This window comes from Gouania willdenowi, chromosome 14, assembly GCF_900634775.1.
Source record: "Gouania willdenowi chromosome 14, fGouWil2.1, whole genome shotgun sequence".
NCBI classification, from domain to species: domain Eukaryota; kingdom Metazoa; phylum Chordata; class Actinopteri; order Blenniiformes; family Gobiesocidae; genus Gouania; species Gouania willdenowi.
Window position 1 is genome coordinate 20,971,058 of NC_041057.1, and position 27,001 is coordinate 20,998,058.

A 27,001-nucleotide genomic window follows, 5' to 3' on the forward strand; every position below is an offset into this window, starting at 1 on the left:
TATCCCAGCTCAGATTGTTGTGTCATCAGCATGGCAGTGGTAGGAGAAACCATGGGAGCAGATCACTGCACTGTGGGGTGGATTCATTAAGATCTGAAATAAAGGGTGGTAAACCAGGTGCGTCCCTAAATCCTTTGGTGGTGTTGTTTCTTCACCTCCTGTGGGGAATTCACTGACATTGCGGCACTAATAGCTGCCCGTATAGACGTGGTTGAGACCGCCCTATTTAAATGGACATTTTGCTCATTCAACATGGAGAGGTGAGTGCACAGAAGCACAAAATTACATTTGAAGATGTTCAATTGGAGGCAGGTGGACTTTTCTGTATGCTGCATAAACATTTGATAATGTAGAAAACAAAATAATCAAAGACAATTTTTTTGCGCCTCATGAGATCAGCCTACTTTACATATTAATCAGAGTGAAATGCTCAACTTCTGCACTTTGTGATGCGCAAAAGTCACGCAGTCCTGATTCCCTGGTGTTTGTACCTCTTATTAGCGCGTGGAGTGACGTTTGCACACATTTTAATACCCCTAAACCTTTAGTGAATCCGCCCCTGAGTGAGGTGGTGTAGAAAGTAAAAAGTAGGGGACCAAGCACTGACCCCTGAGGTACCCCTGTCCATAAGCCATTTAATTTAGAAAAGCATCCTTGTTATGACACTCTAAACTACAGGATCTACCTGTGAGGTAGGAGTTGAACCACAACAGGACAGTCAATCAGTGTTTTTTTTTTCCTGCAGATGTTCGGAAAATTGGTTAAAGACTGTGTGCTCAAGCAGTTTTGACAGGATTGGTAGAAGTAAGATTGGCCTGTAATTTTAAACCCGGGTGGTGTTTAGATTAGGCTTTTTGACCAGAGGGGTGATCTAAGCTTGCTTAAAAGCAGTGAGGAAGATGCCAGTTTCCGAGGAGGAATTGACAATGTGTTTGACTGCAGGTTTGATTATGGGCAAGATGCAAATAGTGTTCTAGAGGCAAGTAGTGTGTTTTAAAGATGGAAATAATGAGTCTACATTTAGTCTCAGAGCCAATGTCGGAAAGCCAAAATTAACTGGCACCACAGATTTATACACTGTCCATATCAGGAGCCAGATCTGCCCAGCATAACTAGATTCCAACAGTCTTTCATGCATATTACCTTCCAGTTCCTGCTGAAGCCCTGCACGCTCTATCTCTACTATTTTTCCATACTTACAAAATACTGACACTGACCGTGGCCTACTTGTTATTCTTCAAACAAAAAGAAATTCACAGCTTCCTTTTCTTTCTACATCTGTTCACCCCGCCTGTTCGCTCCTCCCTGAAACCATGCCTGCCTTCTCATCTCTCTTCTCTCTCTGCTCCTCCATCTTTATGCAGATGGCTGTAGAGGTGGGTCACCATTCTGCATGCAAATGAGTGCTGTGCCCTTCTCCATCAGGCCACTATACATCCAGCTGCTTTTTTAAGTCAAATGAAATAAAAAAAGAAACTTCCTAAAATAATGTAGATAACACAAATGTTCTCTCACTTTTTACACCCTCTCGGGGGTCTCTACATTCTTCTCTTGTCTTCCACCACTAACTCTCATTTGTGGTCGGGCTGTTAGGCAGGAGCACTGTCTCATCGCATTCCTATTTCCTCAAGACACTCCCCAGCCAAGGGCCAGAGATCTTTCATTTTTATTACTGCTAGAGCAGCCATTTACCGTGCTCTTTATTAAAAACCATATTTCAAGGCAGGACAGAGGAGGAAAAGATGGAGCTTGACGCTGGTGGGAGGGGGCACAAAACAAGTAATGGGGGAGCAAAAAAGATGGCAGTGCACATGCTGGAGGCTGCTGTATGTATACAGATGGGATGTTTAGGGGTGGGGTTATGATTAAAGCCATGTCTGACACCTTGTCAAGCAGACAGGCAACGACAAACATGACATAATGCAGCTTCATCCCGTTTGCGGCGCTGAGGGAATGGAGAGGGATGGGGGACAGCTTGAGTTTTGGCCACCAGCTCACTGAACCGAACAGGAGTGCTGTTGACTGTGTGACAGAGCCGTGTTAGGTCAAGTGCTGCTGGGACGGCCAACGCAAAAAGTCCCTGCACAGGTCATTGCATTTTATAGTCCAAGAGTCAAATACATCATGGCTTGGACAGCCTACCTTCAGGTTCCCATGGGCTAAACTGGAGTGATGCTTTTGACCCTCATACGACAGTTATTTCATTAACCCTGTTGTTTTAAATATTAAAATCCCATAAGCCCTCATATGAGTATGACTAAACACCTCAGTGTAAATCTGTAGATAAAAGACATCTATAGTAGTATGTCTATAGTTTTAGAGTGCAGCAGCACTATAACTGCTATAATGAATAATAGCTTGTATGAAAATGATTAATGGGATATTTATTAAACTCATCCATCGTCGTGAATCAGAGGCTCATACAGGAGTGCTAATGACAAGGGAACTAAGATGGTGTTGGATGGAAGTTTGATTGCAATTTATTGCAAAGTTGGACTGTATTGGTAACATGAAGTGAAATCAGGTAAAAGAAAATATCTTGGTATCTGAAAAACTGAAAAGATTAACTGAAAGTCTTAAAAAAAATGTCAATCTTAGGGCTCAAAACCATTTTTTTCAATGAAAACAAATGATTGGTTATTTTGGGTATGAAGTATTCTTCAATTTGTATTTCAGTTTGGCATCTTTTTGTTTCAGAAATTTAAGAGTGACTGCCCTCTATGGGTTGAAACCAAGCTATGACAATCAAATTTTGCTATTGGCTGAAATGGAAGTCAATGACGTTTTCGTGGCTGCTGTCGTCACGAACCAGCACTGTCGGCCTTGCCCCCTCTATAAAAACTAGCATCTGTCAACTCTAGTAGTATACAGTAGTTGGATACTGCATACTTAGTATTATAGATAGTTCTTTGGAGATTTGATTGTATAGACTGGGCGTGTCCTAAATACTCTTGCAGCCCCACTCATATTCAATATTTTTTTTTAATTTCCAACCTAGATGCACATCAGCCAAAACTTTGAGGTTTAGTTATTGTTTAAATGTAATATGTAAATCAGTTTTTAAAAGTTAATCCTGCTTCTGAATCGCGTATTACTGATTAGGGTTGTCGGGGTCTGCTGGTGCTTATCTTCAGCTCTCAACAGGTGCTAGGCGGAGACACACCCTGGACAGGGCGCCAGTCCGTCATACATTTATGATGCAATTCTATGGTGAAGTTATGATATAAAATAGAATTTTATATTAGACTATTGAATATCGAAGGGTATCATCGATAACAATTTGGGAAAGGCTGATTAAGATTTTGCTTTTGCCTACACATTTTTGAACTGTCAAGATTAGTGTGTAGTTTATTGAATTGTGTTTTAAGAATGTTTGCAAAAACAAGTGAAAAGAAACTGTAACTAGTCTAAAAAAGGATGAAAAAGAAAGAGACAAAGTAAAGGGTTAAAACACGGGTTGGAAAGAAACAATTAAAAAGTTTACAATAAAGTTGGTTCGGTGGCAGAAAAAGATGAAAAACTATCCATCTTACTAAGGTTTGTGTTGTCTGGCCCGAGAGTCTTTCTCAGCTGAGTGAAGGTCGAGTACACCCAGGACACATTGCCAGTCCATCACTGGGCCAACATAACGAGAGACAATCAATGACACGCAGACTCCTTCTCACCTAAGATAGATGTCACAGAAATCCAGAACCATGCAGTTCTAATAAGGAAGGCAGAATTCTGAATTTCAACGCTGGTCTTCTAGTTAGGATAAAGCTTTGGTAACTGGTTCTCCACTGGGTAATTTATTGAGCAAAGCATCTAATATCCACACAGACTCTCTGTTTATTTTCATGTGGCTGCTCGACTCTAGTGCCTGATAAATATGGGTTTCAGAGCTTTGCATGAGGCCACGTCTAATAGAGCAACCTTTCTAATGGAGCGGTATAAGTATATCCACACTAACTTGTAATCAGATATCACTAATCAGAGCTAGCAGTTGAGGATTGTAAATGGAGCCTCCATCAGTGGATTACAGCAGCTATCAGTAACTAATTGTGTTTGTACAGCCCATTGATTAGCATATCTAATGCATCCCCTATGGAGGTGTAGAAGTCGTGCGCGAGGACTGAACCTTTAGTAATTTGACCTTCAAACAGATTTCCTATTTCCATCTAATTTTTTCTGAAATATGATTACAGGTTATTTTAACAAAGGATACAGTTTTTGAATTAGTGGTTTGCAACCAGCCAAGAAGAATATTAAACATAGTGTCTTTATTATTTTGGCGATGGCTGAAAACATTCCAAGCGTGGTCGATGCCTTCTGAAAACACTGTGTGACATGACCACTGACGTTGTGAAACTGTCAATTTATGATAAAGTGTTTTAAAAGCTTTGAATGGATTCCCATAAAACTGATCCTTTAAGGAGAAATTGTAATTACTTTTGTCATTGGTTGACGTGTCTTCAAGCAAATTTCATTATATATCCAACACTTTTGCTTGCTATTAAACTAATGACAAACATTATAGCTGTATATGGTTGCTGTGCTACAGCACCAACATTAGCTTGCTAAATTTAGACAGCATAAACAACCTACTTAGTAAACATGCTACTGCCTCATGTGGTGGACACTGGTGAAGACTGATGGTGTCATACCACGGAAGATGTTTATCCTCTTCTGTATCCCAACTCTTTATTTGACATTAGAAACTGAACTGATATCCGAGTTGCCTCCATTAGGCGGCAAGGTGTGGTTGTTAGAGTGGTGCTAAATAGTGTGGAAGTGCTGACAAGACATAGTTCTAATGTGTCTCTTCATCCATTACCGGTTTGTCCATCTATCTCCTCTTTAGGCCAGAACCAACGACTTCACCATCTTCCTGTCATAGCAGAAAGTGCTCCGGCGCCTGGATGCTGGTACTCAGAGAATGCAGCAAATCCTTTCAGCATCGATTCTTTCCCATTTAGATGGAAGATAAACATTTTATATGAGGAAACCATATTCACACAGGCAAAATGGGTTTTATAATGGAGCAGTGTAGTTCTGCTGTGTGTCTCTGTAGTCTATGGATACAAAGCACTTTGAGTAAGGCGTATGCCATGAGTGCCTCCTATACTACGTTGCCGCTGGATGGAAACGAGGAGGACAGCAACAGATGATAAGAATATTGTTTTCATGCTTTGAGTGATGTGTGGATTCTTAATGAATGTGAAAGTCTTTAATAAATGTTTTAAAGATGAGCAGGGAGCGGCTGAGTAGGACACCAGTTGCAGTGTGAATTGTTTGCTCAGGCAGAATCTACAGGCAGAAAACCAGAAAAAAGCCTAATTGATTGGATTCCTATTAGCTAAGACTTACAGAGGTTGACACGACAGCCTGGGTGATCTCTGGTCATTGTGATAAATGCATGCACCAGTTAAAGACCCTATGGAGCCTTTAACTGGTGTGACTATTAAAACATAGCCTAATGTGCATTTCCAGACATGTGCGCACCTCATTTTTAATGCTTTTTTAAAGCACTTGAACATTTTCTTATGCTGTTACATGATCTCAGCGTTCCTAAAAGAGTGATGGCTCGGTTCCGCTCATTGATCCATCTTTAAATAGCATCAGTGAGCCAAGACTGATTGCGAGAAAGGTTGAAGGGAAGCGGTCTCTGGGGTCATTTAGGAGTGAGCCTTTGACTTGATCATAAGCAGCTATAACAGAAGAGATCTTTAAAGGAACCAATGTGCTATCTTTTTTATTCATATCCACTAAAAACTGTGATTCGACAAACTTTCCACTTTTGCTAAGATTCCATTAATTATTTTTTTTCTCTTTCAATCTCAGGCCCGCTCACAAAAAAGAACGACGAGTCTACAATGAACAGACCCAAGGATGAAGGTATTCAAATGTCTTTTTTTCCCTCTTCATGCTCCATTTTTCATAGTCCACAGGGAATGCAACGCTTGTATGTGTAATAATATTCCTCTAAGAGACTCTTTTTTACACAGTACATTGTCCAAGGGCATGTATTAAGCATAAAACGTTATGGTATCATCAGTAATGTAGCTTTTACAGGAGTTGATAGATTATAAGAAGCTAGCAAAATCTTATTGCAGATAGGAGATGGTTGACTAAAAGGAGATGATGATGCCCCGTTTGTCTTTAAATAAGCATAATTTACATTATTATTTTCTGAATTCATAAATAGTATTTTGAAGATTTTCAAGTTCATTACAAAAAGTTAATTTTTCAATACTGATGCAGCAGAAACACGTTGGTACGTTGGTTTCTCTAAAACATATATGTGTCAAACTCAAGTCCCGGAGGCCAAATCCAGTCCAAGGCAAGGCAAATTTATTTGTATATCGCATTTCATACACAAGGCCACTCAATGTGCTTTACATGATCAAAAAGTGCAACAGAAAACTTTCAACAGCTTAAAATTTATATCATCATTTAAAATCAACAGTCAAATCATTTAAAATCATCACCAGACACATTACATCAACAACATGACCAAAAATCTCCCTCTCAGTCATACGCATTAGAGAAGAAGAGTGCCTTTAACTTTGATTTAAAAATGTTCACATTGGATGCTGACTTCAGCTCTGCTGGCAGTTTGTTCCACTTCTTTGCAGCATAACAACTGAAAGCAGCATCACCATGTTTACTGTGAGCTCTGGGCTCCACTATCTGATCTGTGTCCATGGATCTGAGAGACCTGCTGGGTTCATACCTGACTACCATGTCACTCATGTATTCTGGACCAAACCCATTCACAGATTTATACACCAGCAGCAGAACTTTAAAGTCAATTCTGAGGCTGACTGGGAGCCAGTGTAAAGGCTTTAAAACTGGACTAATGTGTTCTGATCTCTTTGTTCTGGTTAAGACCCGAGCTGCAGCGTTCTGAACCAGCTGTAGCTGTTTGATGCTCTTTTGGGGGATTCCTGTCAGAAGACCATTACAATAGTCCAGTCTGCTGGAGATAAAAGCATGGACCAGTTTCTCCTGATCATTCTGAGTCATTAAACCTTTCACTCTTTGATGTTCTTTAGGTGGTAGAAGGCTGTTTTTGTGATAGATTTGATCTGACTGCTGAATGTAAGATCTGAGGCAATCAGAACACCAAGGTTTTTGACTTGGTTTTTAGCTTTTAAAGATCGAGACTCAAGATAATTGCTGACAGCAGTCCTCTTTTCCTTGTTACCAAAGACAATCACCTCCATCTTGTCATGATTTAGTTGAAGGAAGTTTTCACTCATCCAGCAATTTACTTTTTCTAAGCAGTTCCACAACACCTCTATGGTACCATGGTCATCTGGATTCAGTGATAGATATAGTTGTGTGTCATCTGTGTAGCTCTGATAATAAACCTTACAGTTCTGTAAAATTTGTCCTAAAGGAAGCATATAAAGGCTAAACAGAAGGGGTGCAAGAACAGATCCCTGAGGAACCCCACAGGACATTGGTAATCTGTCAGATTCAAAATTTCCAATGCTTACAAAATAACTTTGCTCCTCCAAGTATGACTTAAACCATTGCATTACTTTTCCATTTAGTCCAACCCATGTTTGCAATCTGTGCAACAAAATTGTATGATCTACAGTGTCAAATGCAGCACTTAGATCCAATAGAATGAGAACAGATACTTTTCCTGAATCAGTGTTCAACCTTATGTCATTGATTACTTTGATAAGAGCAGTTTCTGTGCTGTGATGAGAACAAAAGCCTGAATGAAATGTATCAAATATTTTGTTGTCCAGAGAAAACAGAAATGACAGACAAAACATGAATCATTGTTTGACACGCCAACTAATTCAGTTGCAGATAACTCAGCCAGTGAGGTGCAGTCTTTATATGTGGAAGTGCTGTCTATTGTGCATTATTTTTAAATGACTTGTTTTCCATTCTAAAATCTACGCCCACTTGAACTCAAACTGGTCCCTGTTTGACCCCTGAATGAAAGAACGTGAATACACATACTTTGATAATGTATGTGTTTCACAGGTGCAGTAGCTCTCCATTTGTACAAATATTTTTTTATTAATGCATTTTACTTACTCCTTGTTTTTGTGTCTCTTGCGATTATTTCCTTATGTTTGGGGGGTGCTCTGTGCAATCGACGCAATTGATTTTGTCTCCCTGGCATCTCTAATTACAGTGCTTTAGAAACAAACTGATTTTGCTAATCCAAATGTGCTGGGTTTTTTTCTGTGTATGTCAAAAAGAACGAGAGACTCTGGAACATAGGGAAAGAATAGGATAAAGATGGAAGAGAAGGAAAATCTGAGCACATGGAAGGGCAAAGGGGAGATGGATGGGTGGAGAAGGCAAAAAACAGTTATAATGAAGACAATTGTGTGATGACATGACATTTATAGGGCTTTGAAAGTCAGTGAGATGTGGAGAAAGAGAGAGTGAGAGGTTGTGCGATTGGAAGGCTGGTTTGGGCCTGACATTTATGCTCCCACCTGATGGGCCTTGACAGGATCAGAGGCTGAAAAGGGTACAGCTGGGTCCTGCCCTTAATTGATGAGGTGTGCATTGGACACAGGCTCCAGCCATCTGTTACAATATAGCAGTATTAGAAAGTAGTTGTTTTTTTTTTTTGTTTTTTTTTTTTCCAAATTGGATGCTTGTTTAGTTGAAACTGCTTCACTTGGGCACAAGTTCCAAAGCAGAAAAACACTCACACGCTGAGTCAGGCAAATAAAATCTTATGCTCTCGCAAAGCAATTCAGGTTTCTATACGACAGAATAAATAAAGTAAACCACAGGAATGGGGGAATTGCATTTTCTTTGGGGAGGGTACGACATTAGCTTAACATTAGCATTGAAAGAGGGAGGCGGACACAGAGAAAGATGGCTTTAGGGTAGGTGAAGGAGGTCTGAGTGAATAATGTGGCTGTGGTTAGAACAACTCCCGCACCTCTTCATCAAATCTGCTGCTGCAAAACTCATCAACCCCAAATATCATTTCTTTTATCCCTACTATTGTTTTCCGTATAGTTTTTTTTATTACTATTATAGAACTGGAATTTTGTCAGATAACTCGTCCCCCAATTTTACCGCCAGGGTTCCTTAGCTCACAGAATACTAAAGACACCACGGATATTTTCTGCCTTTTTTGTAAGTTTAACAATTATTTATTAATTGGCAGGTATCATGTGCCATTGTCCTCTTCTTAACTCTATGTGTCTCTGTGTGTGGTGTTGTGGTTTCCTGTGGATTGTTTGCATTGGGTATTTTTTATATTGTTGTAAGGTTTTAATGATGTAAAGCACTTTGAATTATATTGCATTTATTATGAAAAGCATTCTATAAAAAACAATTTGATTATTTGATTGAAAATTAGACTGAAATTTTCCTATTCAAACCTGTGGGGAGCCGTGACAACAAATAACTGTCCTATGATTGGTCGATGGCGTCATAGGTGTGCTCAGAAATAGATCATCCTTTCAGAATAAAAGCATATTCTGAGAAGTTTTCCTGTCCTATCTGTCTCACATGCATCCACACTTTCATTTTCTTCATCATCTAGTTTGACATTACAGTCGTGTTTTCTTGTCTCGATCTGCTAAATGTTGTGCACTATTATACGGGAGTCTACATCTGTTGCATGCCCTGCAAGATTAGCAGTTTCCTGAATAGTAATTCTAATAAATCTAGTCTAAAGATAGCACTCATACAATATGTCATACAATAAATGTAATTTAACAGAAATCATAATTATTCCAGTAATATAAAAAGCAGTAATGAGGTGTTTAATATTGAGATCTTGATGATACTGCGAAGAAAGCCTCTGTAACCATCAAATTCGTGGCAGAAGTGTGAAGCTAAGGGGGGGGGGGGGGGTCATTGACACCAGCTGATGCGTCACTCCTTCTCTGTACTGTCCTGGTGACACCGAAATAATTGGAAATGTTTACATATCCTCTGGGAAATTGGCTGAGGTTCAGAATATAAACCAGAGCAAAGAGGGACAGTGTTTTTCTGTTTTTGTTGTTTGTTTTTTTTTTTTAAGACAGCCTGCCTATTTCATCCCCATCTGTGAAGCCACATACACCATTTTACCCACTTTGTGTTTCGACGTGTGTGTCTGTGTGCCACTCTGAGTGACGCACCTAAGTGCATGTGTAACCTGAGATTCAGGTGGTGATGCAGGCGGGTGTGCAAATACGTGAGTAGAATATGTTACCACGGCAACAGGCATTCAGTGAGTCTGTGCAATGGAATGGCAGGCGCAGTTCTATTAACGAGAGGCAGTTTCCATAGCGACTCAACATCGCAGCTGCCTATGCAAGGGTCTGTATGTGTGTTTGTTTGCATGTGTGTGTGTGTGTGTGTGCGTGTGAGGGATAGTGTAAGTGTGTGTATCTGCATGTGTGACATGAATCCTGTGTCAGCTAGAGTGTTCATTAGCGTACCTTGTTGCGTAGAACTCACTATACGTTTCTTCTTCTTTTTTTTTGCACTATAATGTCATCTTTTTTTTCTTTCCCTTTTTGTGTGAATCTCTCATTTGTTCTTCTTTGCTCGTTAGCCCTCTCAAGCTGCCCTATTTTCATTTTCTTCCTCTCTGCATCTCATCCCCCCCTCCTTCTTTCCTCCTTTCCTCCCTGTCTTTATCTCTCTTTCCCTCCTCTTATCTCCCGGTCTCTATCATCTTTGGGTGCTGAAGCTCATCAGGGTAAACAGATGCCGTGGCTGTTATTTATGTTTCCACTTGGTCTGGCTTTAATACAAATTATCCACAGGCCATGCACTTCACTGTGCAGACTCTTGAACCTAACTGGGTTCCATTGTCAGCTCTCTAAGCCCTGTCCACACTCAGACACTACCTCAGGCACTGCAGCGGTGTCAGTGGAAGACACACGGAAATATAATCACGTAACATGGAAGCACACTGACGTCATCATATCAATAGCAAGAAAAGGGCATTGAGAACTACCCCCCATCCTTTACTCCTAGCATGAAGTTTGGGAAAGTTTCATTCTTGGACATGATAAATTAAGCAGGAATCAGAGAGAATAGAGTCATAGATTTAGTGGATTAGCCTGTTTAGGCTAAAATAAATCCTTTAAGGCCATGTTGTTATTTTGTTGATCCTGACACTTGTGTAAGTTTCTCACGTCATCACACAAAGCCTGAACTACCTAAAGCTACCAGAGACAAAAAATGTTTGTATGATAGGTCTCAGTGCTGAAAAAATGATTAAAAGCAAATCAGTCACGTGATCATCTATAGTAGTGTTGTTTTTCAATAAGAAATTGCTTCAGTTGGTTGTAAATAATGTATATATTATGTCCTTGTCCATGTGTATATGTAGTCCATGTCTCTATCTTTTATTATAATTTTCTTAAAGGTGCAGTATGTAGAATTTTTAACTTTTAAATATGTCTTAAATACCTCAAATAAAAATTTGAGTGTTAAGAAACATGTCCTTAGCTGTCATGCTATATGTGATTTTTTTTGTTAGACTACATAGTTATATATATACGTACATTAATAAATATTGCCAGCCCGGCCAACCTGTAGTACCTATTTTCCACTGGTTGGGTGAGTATAAGCTTATTTACAGCAGAGCTGTCCCTGAACTAGGCCATCTCTGGTAACAAACATCCATCAAACAGATAAACGGTGCTCTACCCGTTAGGTTTACAACTAACAAACAACTGCTTAAACATCTTCACTCATGAACGCATCACACATGTAAAGCTGACGATATACATCGGCCCGCATGGGCCCAGCGAAAACATTTGCGGAGTGTAGCAGAGAGTGGGCAGGACCGGATATGGCTGAAGTGTCGGTTTTACGCAGTAATATGCCACCTGCTGGTGGCAGAAATTGCAAATCTCACATGTTACACCTTTAAATGTATGAGGACTACGAATGGAAAGTAGCTCATGGCTAAATCTGGCACATTTACACAAAGTACTGCACTAGTGTTCAATAATTTGCAAATGTCCTCTCCAAATACACAAATGAATGAAAATTAATAAAACAAATAGATCAGTGTTTCTCAAATGGGGGTATGCAATGGCACTACATGAGATAGAGAAAATTACAAATTAAATCATTAAAAATTAGGGGTTTAAGTTAAAAATGATCATCATAATAAGGATTATGAAAATAATCTTGATTAGAGCATAAACTGAAAATACAAGGGTCAGTCTTGGTCCCACACCAGGTGGGAGACGTCCGAAATGATAAACACTATTGAAATAAGTCTATTCAGGAGGCACCAAATACCGTTTCAATTCCACTTATTTACAAAATGAAATTCCTTAAAATGTGTGTTATCACTTTTTCATTCCATCATTGTGCTCGATAGTTGTTTTATCACAATATTCTGAGCAAAGCGTTGTAGTCGACAAAGGGGCTACTTGGATTCAGAAATAAGAGAAAGGCGGTATTTGAGCCATAAAAGTTTGAGAATCACTGTCATAGATCAATAAATTGAAGATCATTTGCACGAAAAATGATACAAAAATTGCCGCTAGAAGGTTTTCACCTCCACCATAAACACTCATAGGTTTCACGCAATGCATTGTAGGATGTGGAGTTCAATACTTAATTCTTACATATAAGGAGGACAGTGATTTTCTTGATCGCATTTATTTTCCTATTCACCTCACTCCGCGAGACATTCAAACTGGCTGAATTCAGACTATTCAATGTAAACCCCAAAATAAACATCTGCTATTGTTTCCTCAATGAACTGTGAGGATTTTGTTCATTTTTGGGATTTGTTTCAACATACAGCATAACTCCAAAACACCTAAAGATTGGTCAGTATATACAACTGGGCTCTGTGAATAAAAGGTATCAAAATATTCTACAAAAGTCTAAGGGCGTCGCCCTGGAGGCGTCTTGAACTTTGATGTTTCGCCATCAAACATCATGTGCTGCTTATCAAACCTTAGCATGCTCCAATCTGCGTCAAACTTTACATGTTTAATCAGAGTCCTGCCCTCATCACATCCATATGCTAATATCCATACACAGTCATAGTGCCATCACGTGGCAACAGGAAATTACATGTTTTACACATTGATGTGCTGTTATTAGCTGGTTGATCATATTCACCTCAAATGTGGTGACATTAGCCTTAAGGCATTGATAATGATTCATGCAGAAAATTGTGGTCTATTGTGAAACACCTTGTCTGTGGCGGGGCGGCGAATTTTGATGTCTCGCCATGACTACTAAAGTATATATATATATCTCAGCTGTACATGATGCAGTCTGGCCCAAATGTCACATGCTGGCCAAGAGTCTGGGTCTGAACACATCCACATTTTAAAACATATTCATAGTCATAGCGTCACCTATTGGTGACAGGAAATATGAGCAGCATGCTCCAATCTTCACATGTTTGATCCCAGTCCTGTTCTGATCACATCCACATGTCAATATCCATTCACAGTCATGGCCCCACCTCCTGGCGATGCATTTTTGATGCAAAACAGGAAGTACTTTTTGACAGCTTAGGAAGCTCAAACAGTCACCAAAATTGGCACACACATCGCAATCGAAAAATCGAAAGAAACTGTACACGTCTCAGGAGTGCATGTGCTATAGCGCCCCCCTGCAGTATTTTTAAATATCAGCCCCCCCCACACACACACGTGGAAGTGTGTGTGTGTGTGTGTGTGTGTGTGCTACGCTTATGGAAAGTATTAAGAGTTTGTAGAGCTAAGTAGATGAAAATTATAATATAGCAGCTTTTATTTGTATGCCATGAGTTATGGTTTAACCCAACCGTCATTCATAGTCATAGGGCCACCTATCGGTAAAAAGAAATCATAAGCATTATATTTGCACAGAACACTGTAGGAAAGTTTGTAATATAATCCTTGAAAATGGTCTCAACACTTCAAAATTTCTGCCACAACCCGACATGCCACACACCTCAACATGTGCCCCGTCCCGACATGCGTGTGGTTGTGAGGGCTCGTTCAACACTGCTTGCAGCTTTAATTTTATATATTTTTCAGTTTTTTTTTTGTTTTTATTTATAGTCGTCTTGTGTGTTTACGGAGTAATTTTGGATATATTTTGTGTCGTTTAGTGTGTTTTTGTTTATTATTGTTGACCTTTTGTGTATTTTTCTGTATATTTTGTATGTTTTTTAGAGTCATTTTGGGTTTCTTTGCTCTTATTTGTGCATATTTTTCTGTAATTTTATGTGTTTTTTAACCATTTTGTATGTTTACTTTAGGAGCCGCACAAAATTAAACCGAGGGCCGCCTGTGGCCCTTGGGCTGCCAGTTGCTTATGTCTGCTCCTCTTCATTTAAACCAGAATGATTATCATGATGATCATCACCATAATGATTCCTATCACCATGTAAAAGCTATATTTGTATTTTTTATATTACAGATATGCGGGATCGCCGCAAGAAGCCAGTGATGCTGTTCATCCATGGAGGCTCGTACATGGAGGGCTCGGGGAACCTGTTCGATGGCAGTGTTCTCGCTGCATATGGAAACGTGATCGTGGTCACCATGAACTATCGCCTCGGTGTGCTGGGTAAGCAGTAGCAGTAGGCTGATGACACATGATGAAAATCGGTCAGTCTTTGTTGATCATGTGTTATTTCACCTTGACCTTGTCCACGTGGACAAAGAGCTGATGTTTTATGCCTTTGACTGGCCAGTTGCAATAGCAAATAACCAACTTTACTATTTGGGCTAAAATGAAGCTCCTCAAGCAAAAAAAAAAAAACAATATCACGTGTGTTGGCATTGGCTTTTTTTTAAAAATAAATATAAACTAGTAACGAATGAATTAGACTTTTTAAGACTAAAGGGATTTTAAATACTTCAAATCATATTATAGGTTTCGTTTATTCAGACCTTTTTTTTTTCAGGAAATTTACTTTGAAATTTACTTTTATCTCCTGACATGTTTTGACTGCCAGCTGTCAGTCTTCCTCAGAGGCATCTAATGATCACTTTGATGTCTCTAGAGAAGAGTCTCTTCTCCAGGGGACAGGGGGTCTGCCCAGCCTGAGAGAACTCTCAATCAAGTTGGCCACGCCCAGGAAAAACACATCAAAGCAATTAGTAGATGCGTCTGAGGAAGACTGACAGTCGAAACATGTCAGGAGATCAAAGTAAATTTCAAAGTAAATTTGAATAATATGAAACCATAACATATTATTTAAAAAAAGGAAGACAAAATTAATTTGCCGGAAAATGACTTAAAATCAATTAAATAATCAAACATGGTTGTGAACCAAGAACTCACAGGTGACAGCTGATTAGCTGATGTATTGATCAGTGAAGGTTATTGATTTTACTATGTTTTTTTTACTGCTGCTACAGATTACACATTCCTGTTTTAGAAACTTTATTAATGAATTTGATGCAAAGTTTTCTCCTGAGATTTTTGAGGAATCCAGGGTTTCTGATTGGTGTAGGAAATGGTAGTACTGCACTTCTACTATAACACACCCCTGAATGTGTAAAAAGGCTATACAGTATTACAGCACAACTAGGACAACACCATCTGTGCAGAGCATGAATGGGAATGTTTCTTCAGCTGTCACGGGAGCAAAGCCGGATCTGGCACACCTAAAATGAATGAAAATCAGTTTGTACTCGGCTTTGTGTTTTTTTTTTGTTTTTTTTCCAACTCTGTGTTGGACTACTGACTTGTCTGAGCTTGCATGGCTTACAGTATATGGCAACTCTGAGTGGAATAGGCTAGCAGGTGGATCGTTGGAGGACAAGCTATATGGATTTTGCTAAAGTTAATTTTATTATGACGCAATGTTTTTTCTCTCTTCTTTACTTTTTTTAAATTTGACTTTTCACTGTAGCAGATACAGTACCAGGGAACAAGGCAGGGAGATTTACTGCTCAAATTAGAGTTTAGACTCAACCTATTACTCAAAACAAACTCTAGATTTTACCTCACTGATCTCTAATCATTTAGTTGCAAGGATGTTTCAGTGCAGTTTCAGAGTGCATTTCTCTTCAAAGTGGAAAACAGTGAGCGTAGTTAGTGAAATGCATGTTTTCACAAGTTTAATTTTAAAATGAATATGAACACAAACCTCACACCAAAAACCCTCTTTCTAAGATATTGGCAGTGATCTGGATCAGTGATCCTGATCATGGTACCATGATCATTCAAACTGTTGAGCCTTGTAAATGTCTTTCCCCGTTAACTCATTGGCTGCCAGCCATTTTCAGAACAGCAACCCCCATCGCTGCCAGACATTTTAGAGCATTTTTGACATTTTTGTACTATGATTATGTAAAATATGAAAGCAGGTTGTGAAAGAATAGACCCTCTACTTTCATTAGAAAAAAAAAATTGTTGTCAGCAATTGAATATAGGTAAGTTTAACACAAAACGCCAGTTTCTGAGCAAAAAGCTGAGAAAACAGGCTTTTTCTGAAAAAACCTGTCTGTGACTTTGAGGCTAATGTTTTTTGCTCAACATTGGTTTCCTTCTATAAAACAATAAAAACAACACTGAGACTGGGCTTTTGATGGCAAAATTATGATTATTTTGTTATCTGTTTCATAGTTGTATGGTTCCCTTACCGTATTTTGGCCTTCCTTTATTTATTTTAAAAACTGATCCAGGATCAGTATATTGATCTGGATCCCCTCCAAGAATGTAATGACATTTTTCATGGTTTAAAGCCTTTTTTCTGTTGAAGTTCTTTAGACATAATCCTGCTAACAAACAAATAAACAAACAAACACTGGTGAAAATATGACCTCCTTGTCCTAAATATCAAAATAACTTCTCAGCTTTGTTTGTATCCGGGCAGGCCAAATCCAATTTAAAGGTGCAGTCCGCAACTTTCAGTTCTCACCCTCCCCCTCCCTCTCCGCACACACGGAGGCTGCAGTGAGAGCAATGCGCGCACAAACAACACATGCACCATGCACTAGAGAGTTCTTGTGTAACAATTACAAATCAAACTTAATTTAAATCAAGCAGCAGTAATTACCTTTCAAGCTGAAAACTCGCCAATTCCATCTTCTCCTCCAGACCATACACTGTAAAAAAGATGGCGCTACAGGCACTACCTTGCTATGAGCATTGTTGTGTTTTGGCCATGGCGGAAAGGGGTGGGTGCTGTGAGCAACAGCTGTCAGACAGCCCATCAAACACAATCCTGGCTCTGATTGGTTCTTTTCGCTCGTTCGCGGTGCATTCTGGCAATCTGCCAAAGGCTGCAGCAGCAGCAGGCGGGACTCAATGAGCCAGTTTTTTTTTTTTTTTTTTTTACCACAAACTACTAGTTTAATGTAAGACTGTCCTTACATAGTGACAGCTTTAGCAAAAAGTCACTTTTACAAGAGTTACGGACTGCACCTTTAAGTCTTGCATGTCTAAACAAAGTACCGGTATGTTGTTTGAGAGAACAAGTCTTAACCTTGTGTACAATCTGCTTTGCTTATATTATATTGCTGATCTGGGACTGTGTGCCCTGGAACAGTCATATAGGGAAGTCCCATTAAAGGCTTTGTATTCTTTTGTGTATTTCTGCCTCTTAAGTTTACTGGAAATTAATTCTTCTCCTGGGACTTTATATTATCGCACAAACTGGTGTATTTACTTTTTTTTTTTTTTTAAATTAATCTTGCATCACAACAATATCAGTTTATGACAAACTGGTACGTGACAGTGCACAACAGAGACACACACAATGGAGAATTAAAATGTATACATTTTGCTGTCATGAGTTTGTGCTGAGCTGTGTGTAAGCCGAGCCCCTTGTGCCGCCAGATATCAGCAGTGTCAAGTATTTACATTCACTGTCATCTTTCGAAAAGGTGTTTGCACACGAGCTCTGTGTGTCAGTCATTGCGGTTGCCAGGTTGGCAAACCGGATCTTGTTTGTTGTATTGTGCCTGTTTCAACAAATCCAAGAAAAAGATAAACAGAGAAATAGGAGTAGCTTAGGACAGTGTCCAAAAGTTGCAGTGAGTATTAGCAAAGAGGAACAACTGCCAGGCTGTTATTGACACCGCTAGCGTAGAGGGACGGAGACAAGGACAAAACCAAAGCTGATGATGATTGCATGATTTATTTATTTTTTCCTTGTTTATTAGTTTGGAATCTGGATTACTGAACATTATGCCTTAAAGCAGGGGTGTCGAACTCATTTTAGTTCAGGGGCCAAATATGGACCAGTTTGATCTTGAGTGGGCCGCAGATTTTAGGTGGGTAAAAGAACAATTTTATTGTCAATTGTGCCCTAGTTTTTAATATTAGTCCCTATTTATTTTGTAACCAATTTCTGAGGAATTTTGTGGAATCATTTGTAAGAAACTGCAAGATTTGTGGAATAATTCATATAGTTCTTTCCACAATTTGCTATTAAAAATGACTGCAATCATGTGATATAAACAAAGGAAAATGGCAAGCCCCTAAAAATTGTGCGGCCCCCAAAAGTAAACACAAAATAACAGAAAAATACCCAATATTTATGCCAAAAACTCAGAGGACGACAATAAAAATATAGAAATATAACTGAAAAAGTATAGACGTCATCAAAATACACAAAAATGTGAGAAAAGCATAAAACGTAACAACAAAAATACACAAACTGACTCCCAAAACACACAACACAACAACAAAAACATGAAGAAATACAAAACTTCAACAAAAATACACAAAATGACTCTAAAAACACATGAGATGATAACAAAAATAACAATAAAATAAGCAAAACAACCAAATAACAATAACACAAACTCTTTCTTTTTTCTTGTATTATTATTATTATTATTACTATTATTATTATTATAAATACTGACATGAATGTTTATAACTTGGCCCTTGGATCACATTTTTGCAGCCCTGCTGTAATACAACTTATAGAGTTTCAATAAATTGGTGAATCTGAGATATCTACAACTGGATTATTTGGTTACTATTGTTATTCTGTCATTTTTACTGTCTCCTGCAGGCCGGATTGAATGCTCTAAAGGGCCGGACTTGGCCCCGGGGTTTTGAGTTTGACACATGCCTTACAGCATTGTTTGTTGTTCGCTTCTTTTCCCCCCGCACCTTGACCTTGTTTCCACACCGTAATGCCGGGCCGATTTACGTCAGCCGCTCTGATATGATTCATGTTGGAAAAGGTGCAAAGGGAACTCATGCACTGTACATCATGTTTACAACCCTGGATCATAACATGTGAGCACTAAACTACATGGAAGTTGCTCTCAGATATAGCGGTGGAGACAGATTGTCCTCCTCAGTGATCAGTATTGACGCGGTGTGCCTAATTTGTTTGACGTCGCTGAAAATGTCTGTTCTGTTGGCGAATCTGTGTGATTTCTCTCTCCCTCACTCTCAGATATGTGTTAAATAGGTTATTGTACTAAGGCGATTATCCTTGTGTGTGTGTGTGTTTGTATGTTTGTGTAGCATAAGAACGCCAGTTTGCCTGCTCACGCACACATTTTTATTCGTGTATGTGTGTGTGTGTGTACGGTAACTGGTTGCGTGTGTAAAACATACACATGAATAATGCAAAATCCTTCTAAATTTTTAATAGCGCACTGTGCACACTGCATTTGAGTGGAAGTGAGAAAGAGAGCATCTTCTTTTTTTTTTAAGAGCAATACGTTCCCAATGTTTATTAATACACTGTAAACACACAGGAAGTTGACACACGCCAACCTCATTACATTCAACGCCTGCACCTTTAAGGGGTTGATAGGGAGAGGAATGAAGGGAGGAAGAGCAAAGAGAAAATAGAGACAGATGAGCGACTAAGGGATAGAGAGAGAGACAGTCAGGGGAAGGAGGAAAAATGAAACTGAATGGGGGAGATGAAAACTGCCTAAAAATAAACCCTCAGAAAATGCTTTTTAGAAATCTGTACACAGGCAAAACAAATAATCATTTGAACAAAAGTCCTTGCAAAGTGACCTATTTCACATAGTACAGTATTATTTTCCAAATGTCTGCATTGATTGATGATTCTCCCACTGCGCGTGCAATGAAATGGGTGAATAAAAGGGTTCAGTGACAGTTGTGAATGCAGATCACTGCTCAGGCTCACCTTCTACCTTCCCTCTGCTCCAGGCTCAGAGAAGCTTCTGATTAGTGTTGCACAGCCATCTGTTTGGACGAATTAACTAATTAATGAACTCCTGGGAAAGGCCCACCGTCGTCGTGGACTTTCAGGGAACATTTCTCACCTCAGGAGGAGAGATGAAACACTGCTTCTTGAAATATTTCTTTGCACCTTCTTAAATATTTCTGATTTTTCTTCTGATGGGCTACATGTAACCTAGTTAGGACTGCAGGATTTATTTATTTCATTTTTTTTACTTTATGTATGATTTGTCCACTTGTATTATCTTTTTAAATGAATCATAAATTTAATGAATTTCTGTTATTTGGTTAGATAAGAGATGGGCAACTTCCCGGGTGGCCACATGCAGCCCTCGGTCAGATTTTGTGTGGCCCTCAAAGTAAACACATGAAATTACAAAGAATAACTCCACAAATTCACAAAATAATTCCAAAAACATAATACGCAATATTACTCAAGTCACACAATATGGTCACATAATACATAAAACACAACATATTACCCATATTAACAACGAAAAACACAGACAACAAAAATACACAAAACTACACCAAAAACACACAATATGATCACCAAAACACACAAAAAGTATACGAAATGACAACAGTTTGAGGAAAAATTACATAAAGTTCACCAGTTCACCAAGTCAAATTCCTCGTGTGTATAACATACATTACTTCTGATTCTGATTCATAAAATACCACAAATTCACAAAATGAAAACATGCAAAATGGCCGAAAAATAATGATCACAAAAATATACAAATATATGAAATTACAACAATTTGAGAAATATACATAAAACAACACAAAAAATTACATCAACAAAAAACACAAACGGACTATGAAAAGGACTCCAAAAAATATACAAAATGACAGAAAAATACACAACTGCTCCAAAAACATACAAAACGATCATAAATTACCCAAAATAACAACAAAAAGGACAACAAAAATACGCAAAATTACTCCAAAAACACACAATATGATCACATATATCACACATTTTCTTCTGCTTCTCGACGAGGGCGGTCATATTTTCTCTGCTCCCTCTTCCCTAAAAACGTATCTGTCCTTGCTGCTGCTTTGTTTTTCTGGTCTTGTGAATCTAATAGGAGCCTCTCTTTGCATCTCCATTCAAATCTGGAATAATGGAATTAATCAGTTGGTCTCTCAATGCAATCGACCAATTTTTTTACACTAAACGGGCAGTGGTGAGCCCTCCTGTCCTCGCGGTGCATTTGCGGCTGGATATGCGTTCGACCCTTGGAACAAGTGGCGATTTGTGTGTCTGTCGATTCTTTCCATGGAAGACATGGAAGACATCTACATGATTGGAATTATGGTAGCAGGCATGCTGCTGATTGGAGCCGGCAGCTTTCTGACCTATCGCAAAGTCCGTATTAAGTCGGCAGCTATTTTGGGAAAGCTGCCAGTCATTTCTGAAGGACAGAGCAGGGTTCTCAACACACAGATTCATGAATGAATGAATGTTCTCAAATGCAAGCAGGAGGCTGCTTTGGAACCAAATTGATTCGATCTTGGAGAGGTTGAATGTTTGGCTCGCTAGTTAAAAGGCCACCTTATTGGATTCACTGCTAAGGGACCGGGACTCAAGGCTATCGAAATTGAGCTAGCCTGAATCGACAACAAATCGCTTATCATCTTTGGCTCCCAAAGCTAGTCGATCAAGGTTGTCTGAACTACCACCAGGATATTGTGCAGAAAGATGCCCCGTCCAAAATTATTCCAAAAACACACAATATGATCACATAAATACACGAAAAATATATGAAATGACAATAATTAGAGAAAAATTCAAGAAACACCACCACAAATTCCACAAATGACTACAAAAAACATACAAAATGACAACAATATACACAAATGGACAACAAAAATACATATACAAATATACAAAATTACACATAAAGAACTGCAAAAACACACAAAATGAGAGGAAACTCAACTAAATCACTCCAAAAACACACACGACAACAAACACACACTAAAATCCCTTTATTCTTTTCCATGTAATAAAGTTTAGTTTTATATTTATATAGATTTTTTTCACCTTTTATATATTTTTAATTAATCATAGTCTTTTTTTTTTTCAGTCTTATCATTGCCATTTACAAAAAGGTATTAGACGAAAACCATGTCGAGAAGTCTTAGTCAACGCTGCTGCACACCAACGTGATTATATTTGTAAATAATCACAGTATGTAATATTTTCACATTAAAAAAATGGTCATAAATTAGAATACTGTTATATGAACAAAAGTGGTGTAACACTGTGGTGAACCAAGTGCAACAATTAAACCGTGAAATATAAATAGAAAAATTTCTTGAAAAATAAATGATGTTGTTTATGGCCCAGTAGGTTTTTTGCATTTATTACAGGAGGACTAATTAAAAACAATGTTTCCAAATACAAAATGCCTATGTTCTAAATTAGTGCCACAGAAATAAACACAGCTTTATTGCTAAATGCATTTAAATTAACAGGTTCACTCACGTGAACTTTTTTTTTTTTTTTTTTGTTTCGCATAGCCTCAAGTCCAACATCGTCAAAGCATCCACGAGAAAAGTTAAATGTGGTGAGAGTTTGTTCACATTATATTGCCTTTTGTTCTTAAAATACTCCTTTTAAATATGGCTTAATCTGTATTTTTTTAGCTTGCTCTGTCAATTCATTATGGCTTACTGCCCTCTCACGGATCAGCTGCCTCTAAATCCAAACACAACACACCTCCTACTCTTTAGCTACAATCTCCCTCTCTGCAAGCAACGCTTTATCTCCAACAGCGCCTTCATTTCTTTATTCCTGAACAGAAAAACAAACCCTTTTGTGATTGGTGTAAATATAGCCAGGCGCAAACTGTGCTTAATTTTTTTTTTTTTTTTTTTTTTTTTTTTTTTTTAAACAAGTCGTTTAGACACAACTTTCATCACATGCAGGAATAGCTGCAGGGAATTTTAATAACCTGCAACGCGGCCTTTTTAAAGTGGGACGATTGCTGGTGATGACCTAAACACAGTTGTCAAGGGCAGCTGCTTCTGTTTCATTGGCAAAGTTTGCGCTGAACACTAATGATGTTTAAACATATTTACTAAAAGTGACGCATCCCAGGCTCACAGCCAGACACACAGCTGGGCCTGTCCAACGTAAGAAAGATACACCTTCACATGTTCAACAACCTGCTCAAGACATAATGGTAAAATCTCAATTCATCTATAGCAAAATATCACCTTTGAATCCGTGTAGCTTTTGTTCTTTGCTTATTTCGTTTCAAAACCAAATTGAATAATTTAAAAAAAAAAACGGGTTGGTTTTTTGGTTTTATTAATTTAAAACCAGAAACAAAAAAACTGAAAAAACCAAACAAGCAGCGTTTTTCTGTTTTAAAATTAAATCTGGCTCTGTTTGTGTGATATTTGGATATTTACGGGGAAACTAGGACGAGAGCTTTGTTTTCCACCTTTTACCAGTGGCAGAGGCATAATTTGTGTGTCAATGACGTTTCGTTAAAGAGGTATTGATGCTGGAATTCCGATTCTGTGAATATTTGCCAACTTTACCGAACAGTGTTACGGTCCAAATAGTATCCAGATAAACTGGTGACTGGGTGGACTTTTGCAACGCATAAGTCACATTACTGGTGAATTGAAACTTTATGAATACATAAATAAATCAAAACCAAAAACGGATGTTACGTAAAACATGCACTTGATATGTGGAACCAGAGGTGGTGTAATGAATCTACTGGTGCTCCTCGTTTCTTATGATCAACTTCCGTGTGTGTTGACGGCTGTTGTTTGCGCTGATTATAACGTGCAAAATAAAAAAATGTACTGCCCTCAAAAAAGCTGTAATTTTTTTTTTTTGCAAAAGTGTCAAATGGTAGAAGTTCTAACATCTGTTGTTCCTCACACCAGCCTTACAGTCGATAGTCAGTCACCAGTTTATTTGGATACTATTTGGTCCGTAACACCGCAAAACAGAACACAAACGTAAGCAGCTTTTTACGAGCTAAAACATCCACACACTTAATGAAAACATGAGCAGAACGAGATAACTGCTGAAATAAATCCTAAATAGTATTGTGCATGGAGACCTGGTCCAGGACCTGGGAAACGTGGTGCAGCGGACTTCTGTTCTTGCTCTAATGTCCCCGTAAATATCACACAAACAGAACAAGTAATTAAAAAGAAACTGAAAAACGCTGCTTATCTGGTTTTTGGTTTTTCTGTATTTCTGTTTTGGTTTTAAATCAGAAAAACAAAATAACCACAATGTTTATTTGTTATTTTTTGATTTGGTTTTAAAACGGAATAACCAAAGAACGAAAGGTACACGATTCCTTTGGCCAGTATAGGACAGTCATGTTTTAGCATTGTGTGTTAGACTTAAGGCAACATTAATTAATATATACTGGCTACATACTGCTTCCTGCTGTAAAACTTTTTTGATCATATTTTTAAGCTGTTCCATAATGTATTTTTTTTTTTTTTTAAATGGCAATTTAGTTGAATTCACTTTTTGAGTAAAATATAAAATTGTAATGTCCCTGGCCTTAAAGTTTAAAGTCTGATCCTGCATGTTTTTCTTTTTCTTCTGAGGGAATCCTGCTTCCCATGCAACAATCACCATATTTTGCACAAAGGTCCAGTTCCACGCCATGTTTGTAATGTGTTTAGGGCAGACGTGGGCCGGGGGCCACATCCGGCCCTCACTCTAATTTCATGCGGTCCCCAAAGTAAACACGAAAAATGACACAAAAAAACAAAAAACAAACAGAATTCCAGAAAAATTTACTAGACAGTCAAAATACACAAAATGACTCCATAAATACATGTAAAATTTATAAAATGACAGAGAAATTTACCAAACAACAACAAAAACGCACTACAATCTCCAAATTACAACCAATATACACAAAAATGCTTCCTAAAACACAAAATGACAACAAAAATACTCCAAATGACGCATAACAATGAAAAAATGACAGGAAAATTGACAAAATGACAAGAGGAATACCATACGACAACAAAAATACACAAGACAACAATGAAAAACACAAAGAAATCCACAAAATTACACCAAAACCACATGAATCAACAATACCAAACAAAACAATAACAGAAGGAAACTAAATTACCACAAAAATAAACAAAACCATCTTTCCTCCCTGTATTAACATTCATATTCATCACTATTCTAAATGCAGACATGAATGTTATTAATGTAGCCCCTCAGATCAGATAATCACATTTTTGTGGCCATCGCTGTGATAAAAGATGCCCAGGAAATGCACAATCAGGATCCGATCTGGATCAAACTTTTTGGAGTAATTGAGCAACTGCCTTAAGATATTATATTCATGTAGATTGTACAGATATATACAGTATTTACAACAGATATATATTTCATACAAATGTGCAAAAAGAGCAAAATGAAAAATGCTGTCCATGTTTAAGTCAGGTTACAGAAGGGGGGTGTCTGACTATCTTAGGGAGGCCTTATAGAGTTTAATGGCCACAGGCAGGAACTATTTCCAGTGGTGCATCTGGGTAAGAGGAGTCTTCCGCTGAAAGTGCTCCTCTGCTGGGCCAGTGTGTTGTAGAGAGGGTGTGTGACATTATCCAAGATGGACTGAAGCCTGGACAGCATCCTCGTCTCTGCCATGGTCTTCAGGGTGTCCAGCTCCTCCCCCACGACATCACCAGCCCTCCTGAGGGGTATTCCATAAAGTGGGTTATGTTCAAACTCTGAGTATGTTTGGGCTCAAATGAGGGAAACTCTGAGTATCCCATTCCTAAAGGTAAGGTATGTTCTTCTCTGAGTATGTCACCATGGTAACATTCTCCGTGAACTGAACCTGTTCGCTGGCAGGTTTTGTCTAAGAAACCCTGGGTTTCTACCTGGCTCCGCCCACCCGAACAAGCTTCTCAAGGAACACTTGACACACTTATCTGACAAAAAAAAAAAAGTAAAGCGGCACAACATTTGTAATGATGTGAGCGCTTCTGTGGTGTGTTACTAATGAGCTACTATGAGCTCGTTTGTCTTTGTCACATTGAGCAGCAGGTGATTCAGTTCACACCAAGTGACAAAGTTGCCCACCACAGTCCTATATTCATTCTCATCACCCTTTCCAATGTAGCCAACTATTGCTGAGTCATCAGGAAACTTTTGAAGATAGCAGGACTCAGCGCAATAGTTGAAGTCTGAGTTGAAGAGGGTGAAGAGGAAGGGAGAGAGGACAGTGCCCTGTGGGACCCCAGTGTTGCTGACCACCCTGTCAGGCACACAGTTCTGTAGGCGTATGTACTAGGGTCTGCCCATCAGGTCCTCAACCTGCATCGCCGCCATCTTCTCACCCAGTAGAGCTGGGCAGATGGTGTTGAAAGCACTGGAGAAGTCAAAGAACATGACTCTCAAAGTGCTCTACTGCAGAAATAGCTGGTTTGTGGATATATTCACTGTGTATGAATTTTAGATACTGTATATCAAAACCAGTGAACTCCATCAACTAAATGGGCTACATTTGTCACCTGTTTTGCCCAACGGTGGATGTATTGTCTAAAAATGTTTCCATAGCTACCACATCAACATCCAGGGAGGATCATTTAAGCCGAGAATGAAGAGCTTTAAGTTTACACGTCATGCTCAGAATAGACTCTGCCTGCTAACAAGGGTGTTTTTTTGGGGATCATAATTCACTGTGTTAACCAATCGATCTCGTCTCAAGTCAAACGGCTGTACACGATGTGCAGCGTTCTGCTGAAAGCATAACATTTGACGCATTGCCTCCCAGATTGCAATGACAGCCTTGTTTTATGTCACAGCTTGGAGGCATCTAAATGGACATTAGAGAGTAAAAATCCAATGAAAAATATAAGGTAATAAATACGATGGCATTGGAAGCTTATG

At 38.7% G+C, this 27,001-nt stretch overlaps 1 protein-coding gene across 2 annotated transcripts in view; it reads left to right on the top strand.

The window, feature by feature from the left end:
- nlgn2b (neuroligin 2b) overlaps nt 1-27,001 on the top strand; it is a 92,808-nt gene that overhangs the window by 48,206 nt on the left and 17,601 nt on the right. For both annotated transcript variants that reach the window (XM_028466017.1, XM_028466016.1), the window contains exons 3-4: nt 5,821-5,874; nt 14,365-14,514. In XM_028466017.1, coding sequence (XP_028321818.1) covers nt 5,821-5,874; nt 14,365-14,514 — 204 coding nt within the window. The remainder of the gene's footprint in view (nt 1-5,820; nt 5,875-14,364; nt 14,515-27,001) is intronic.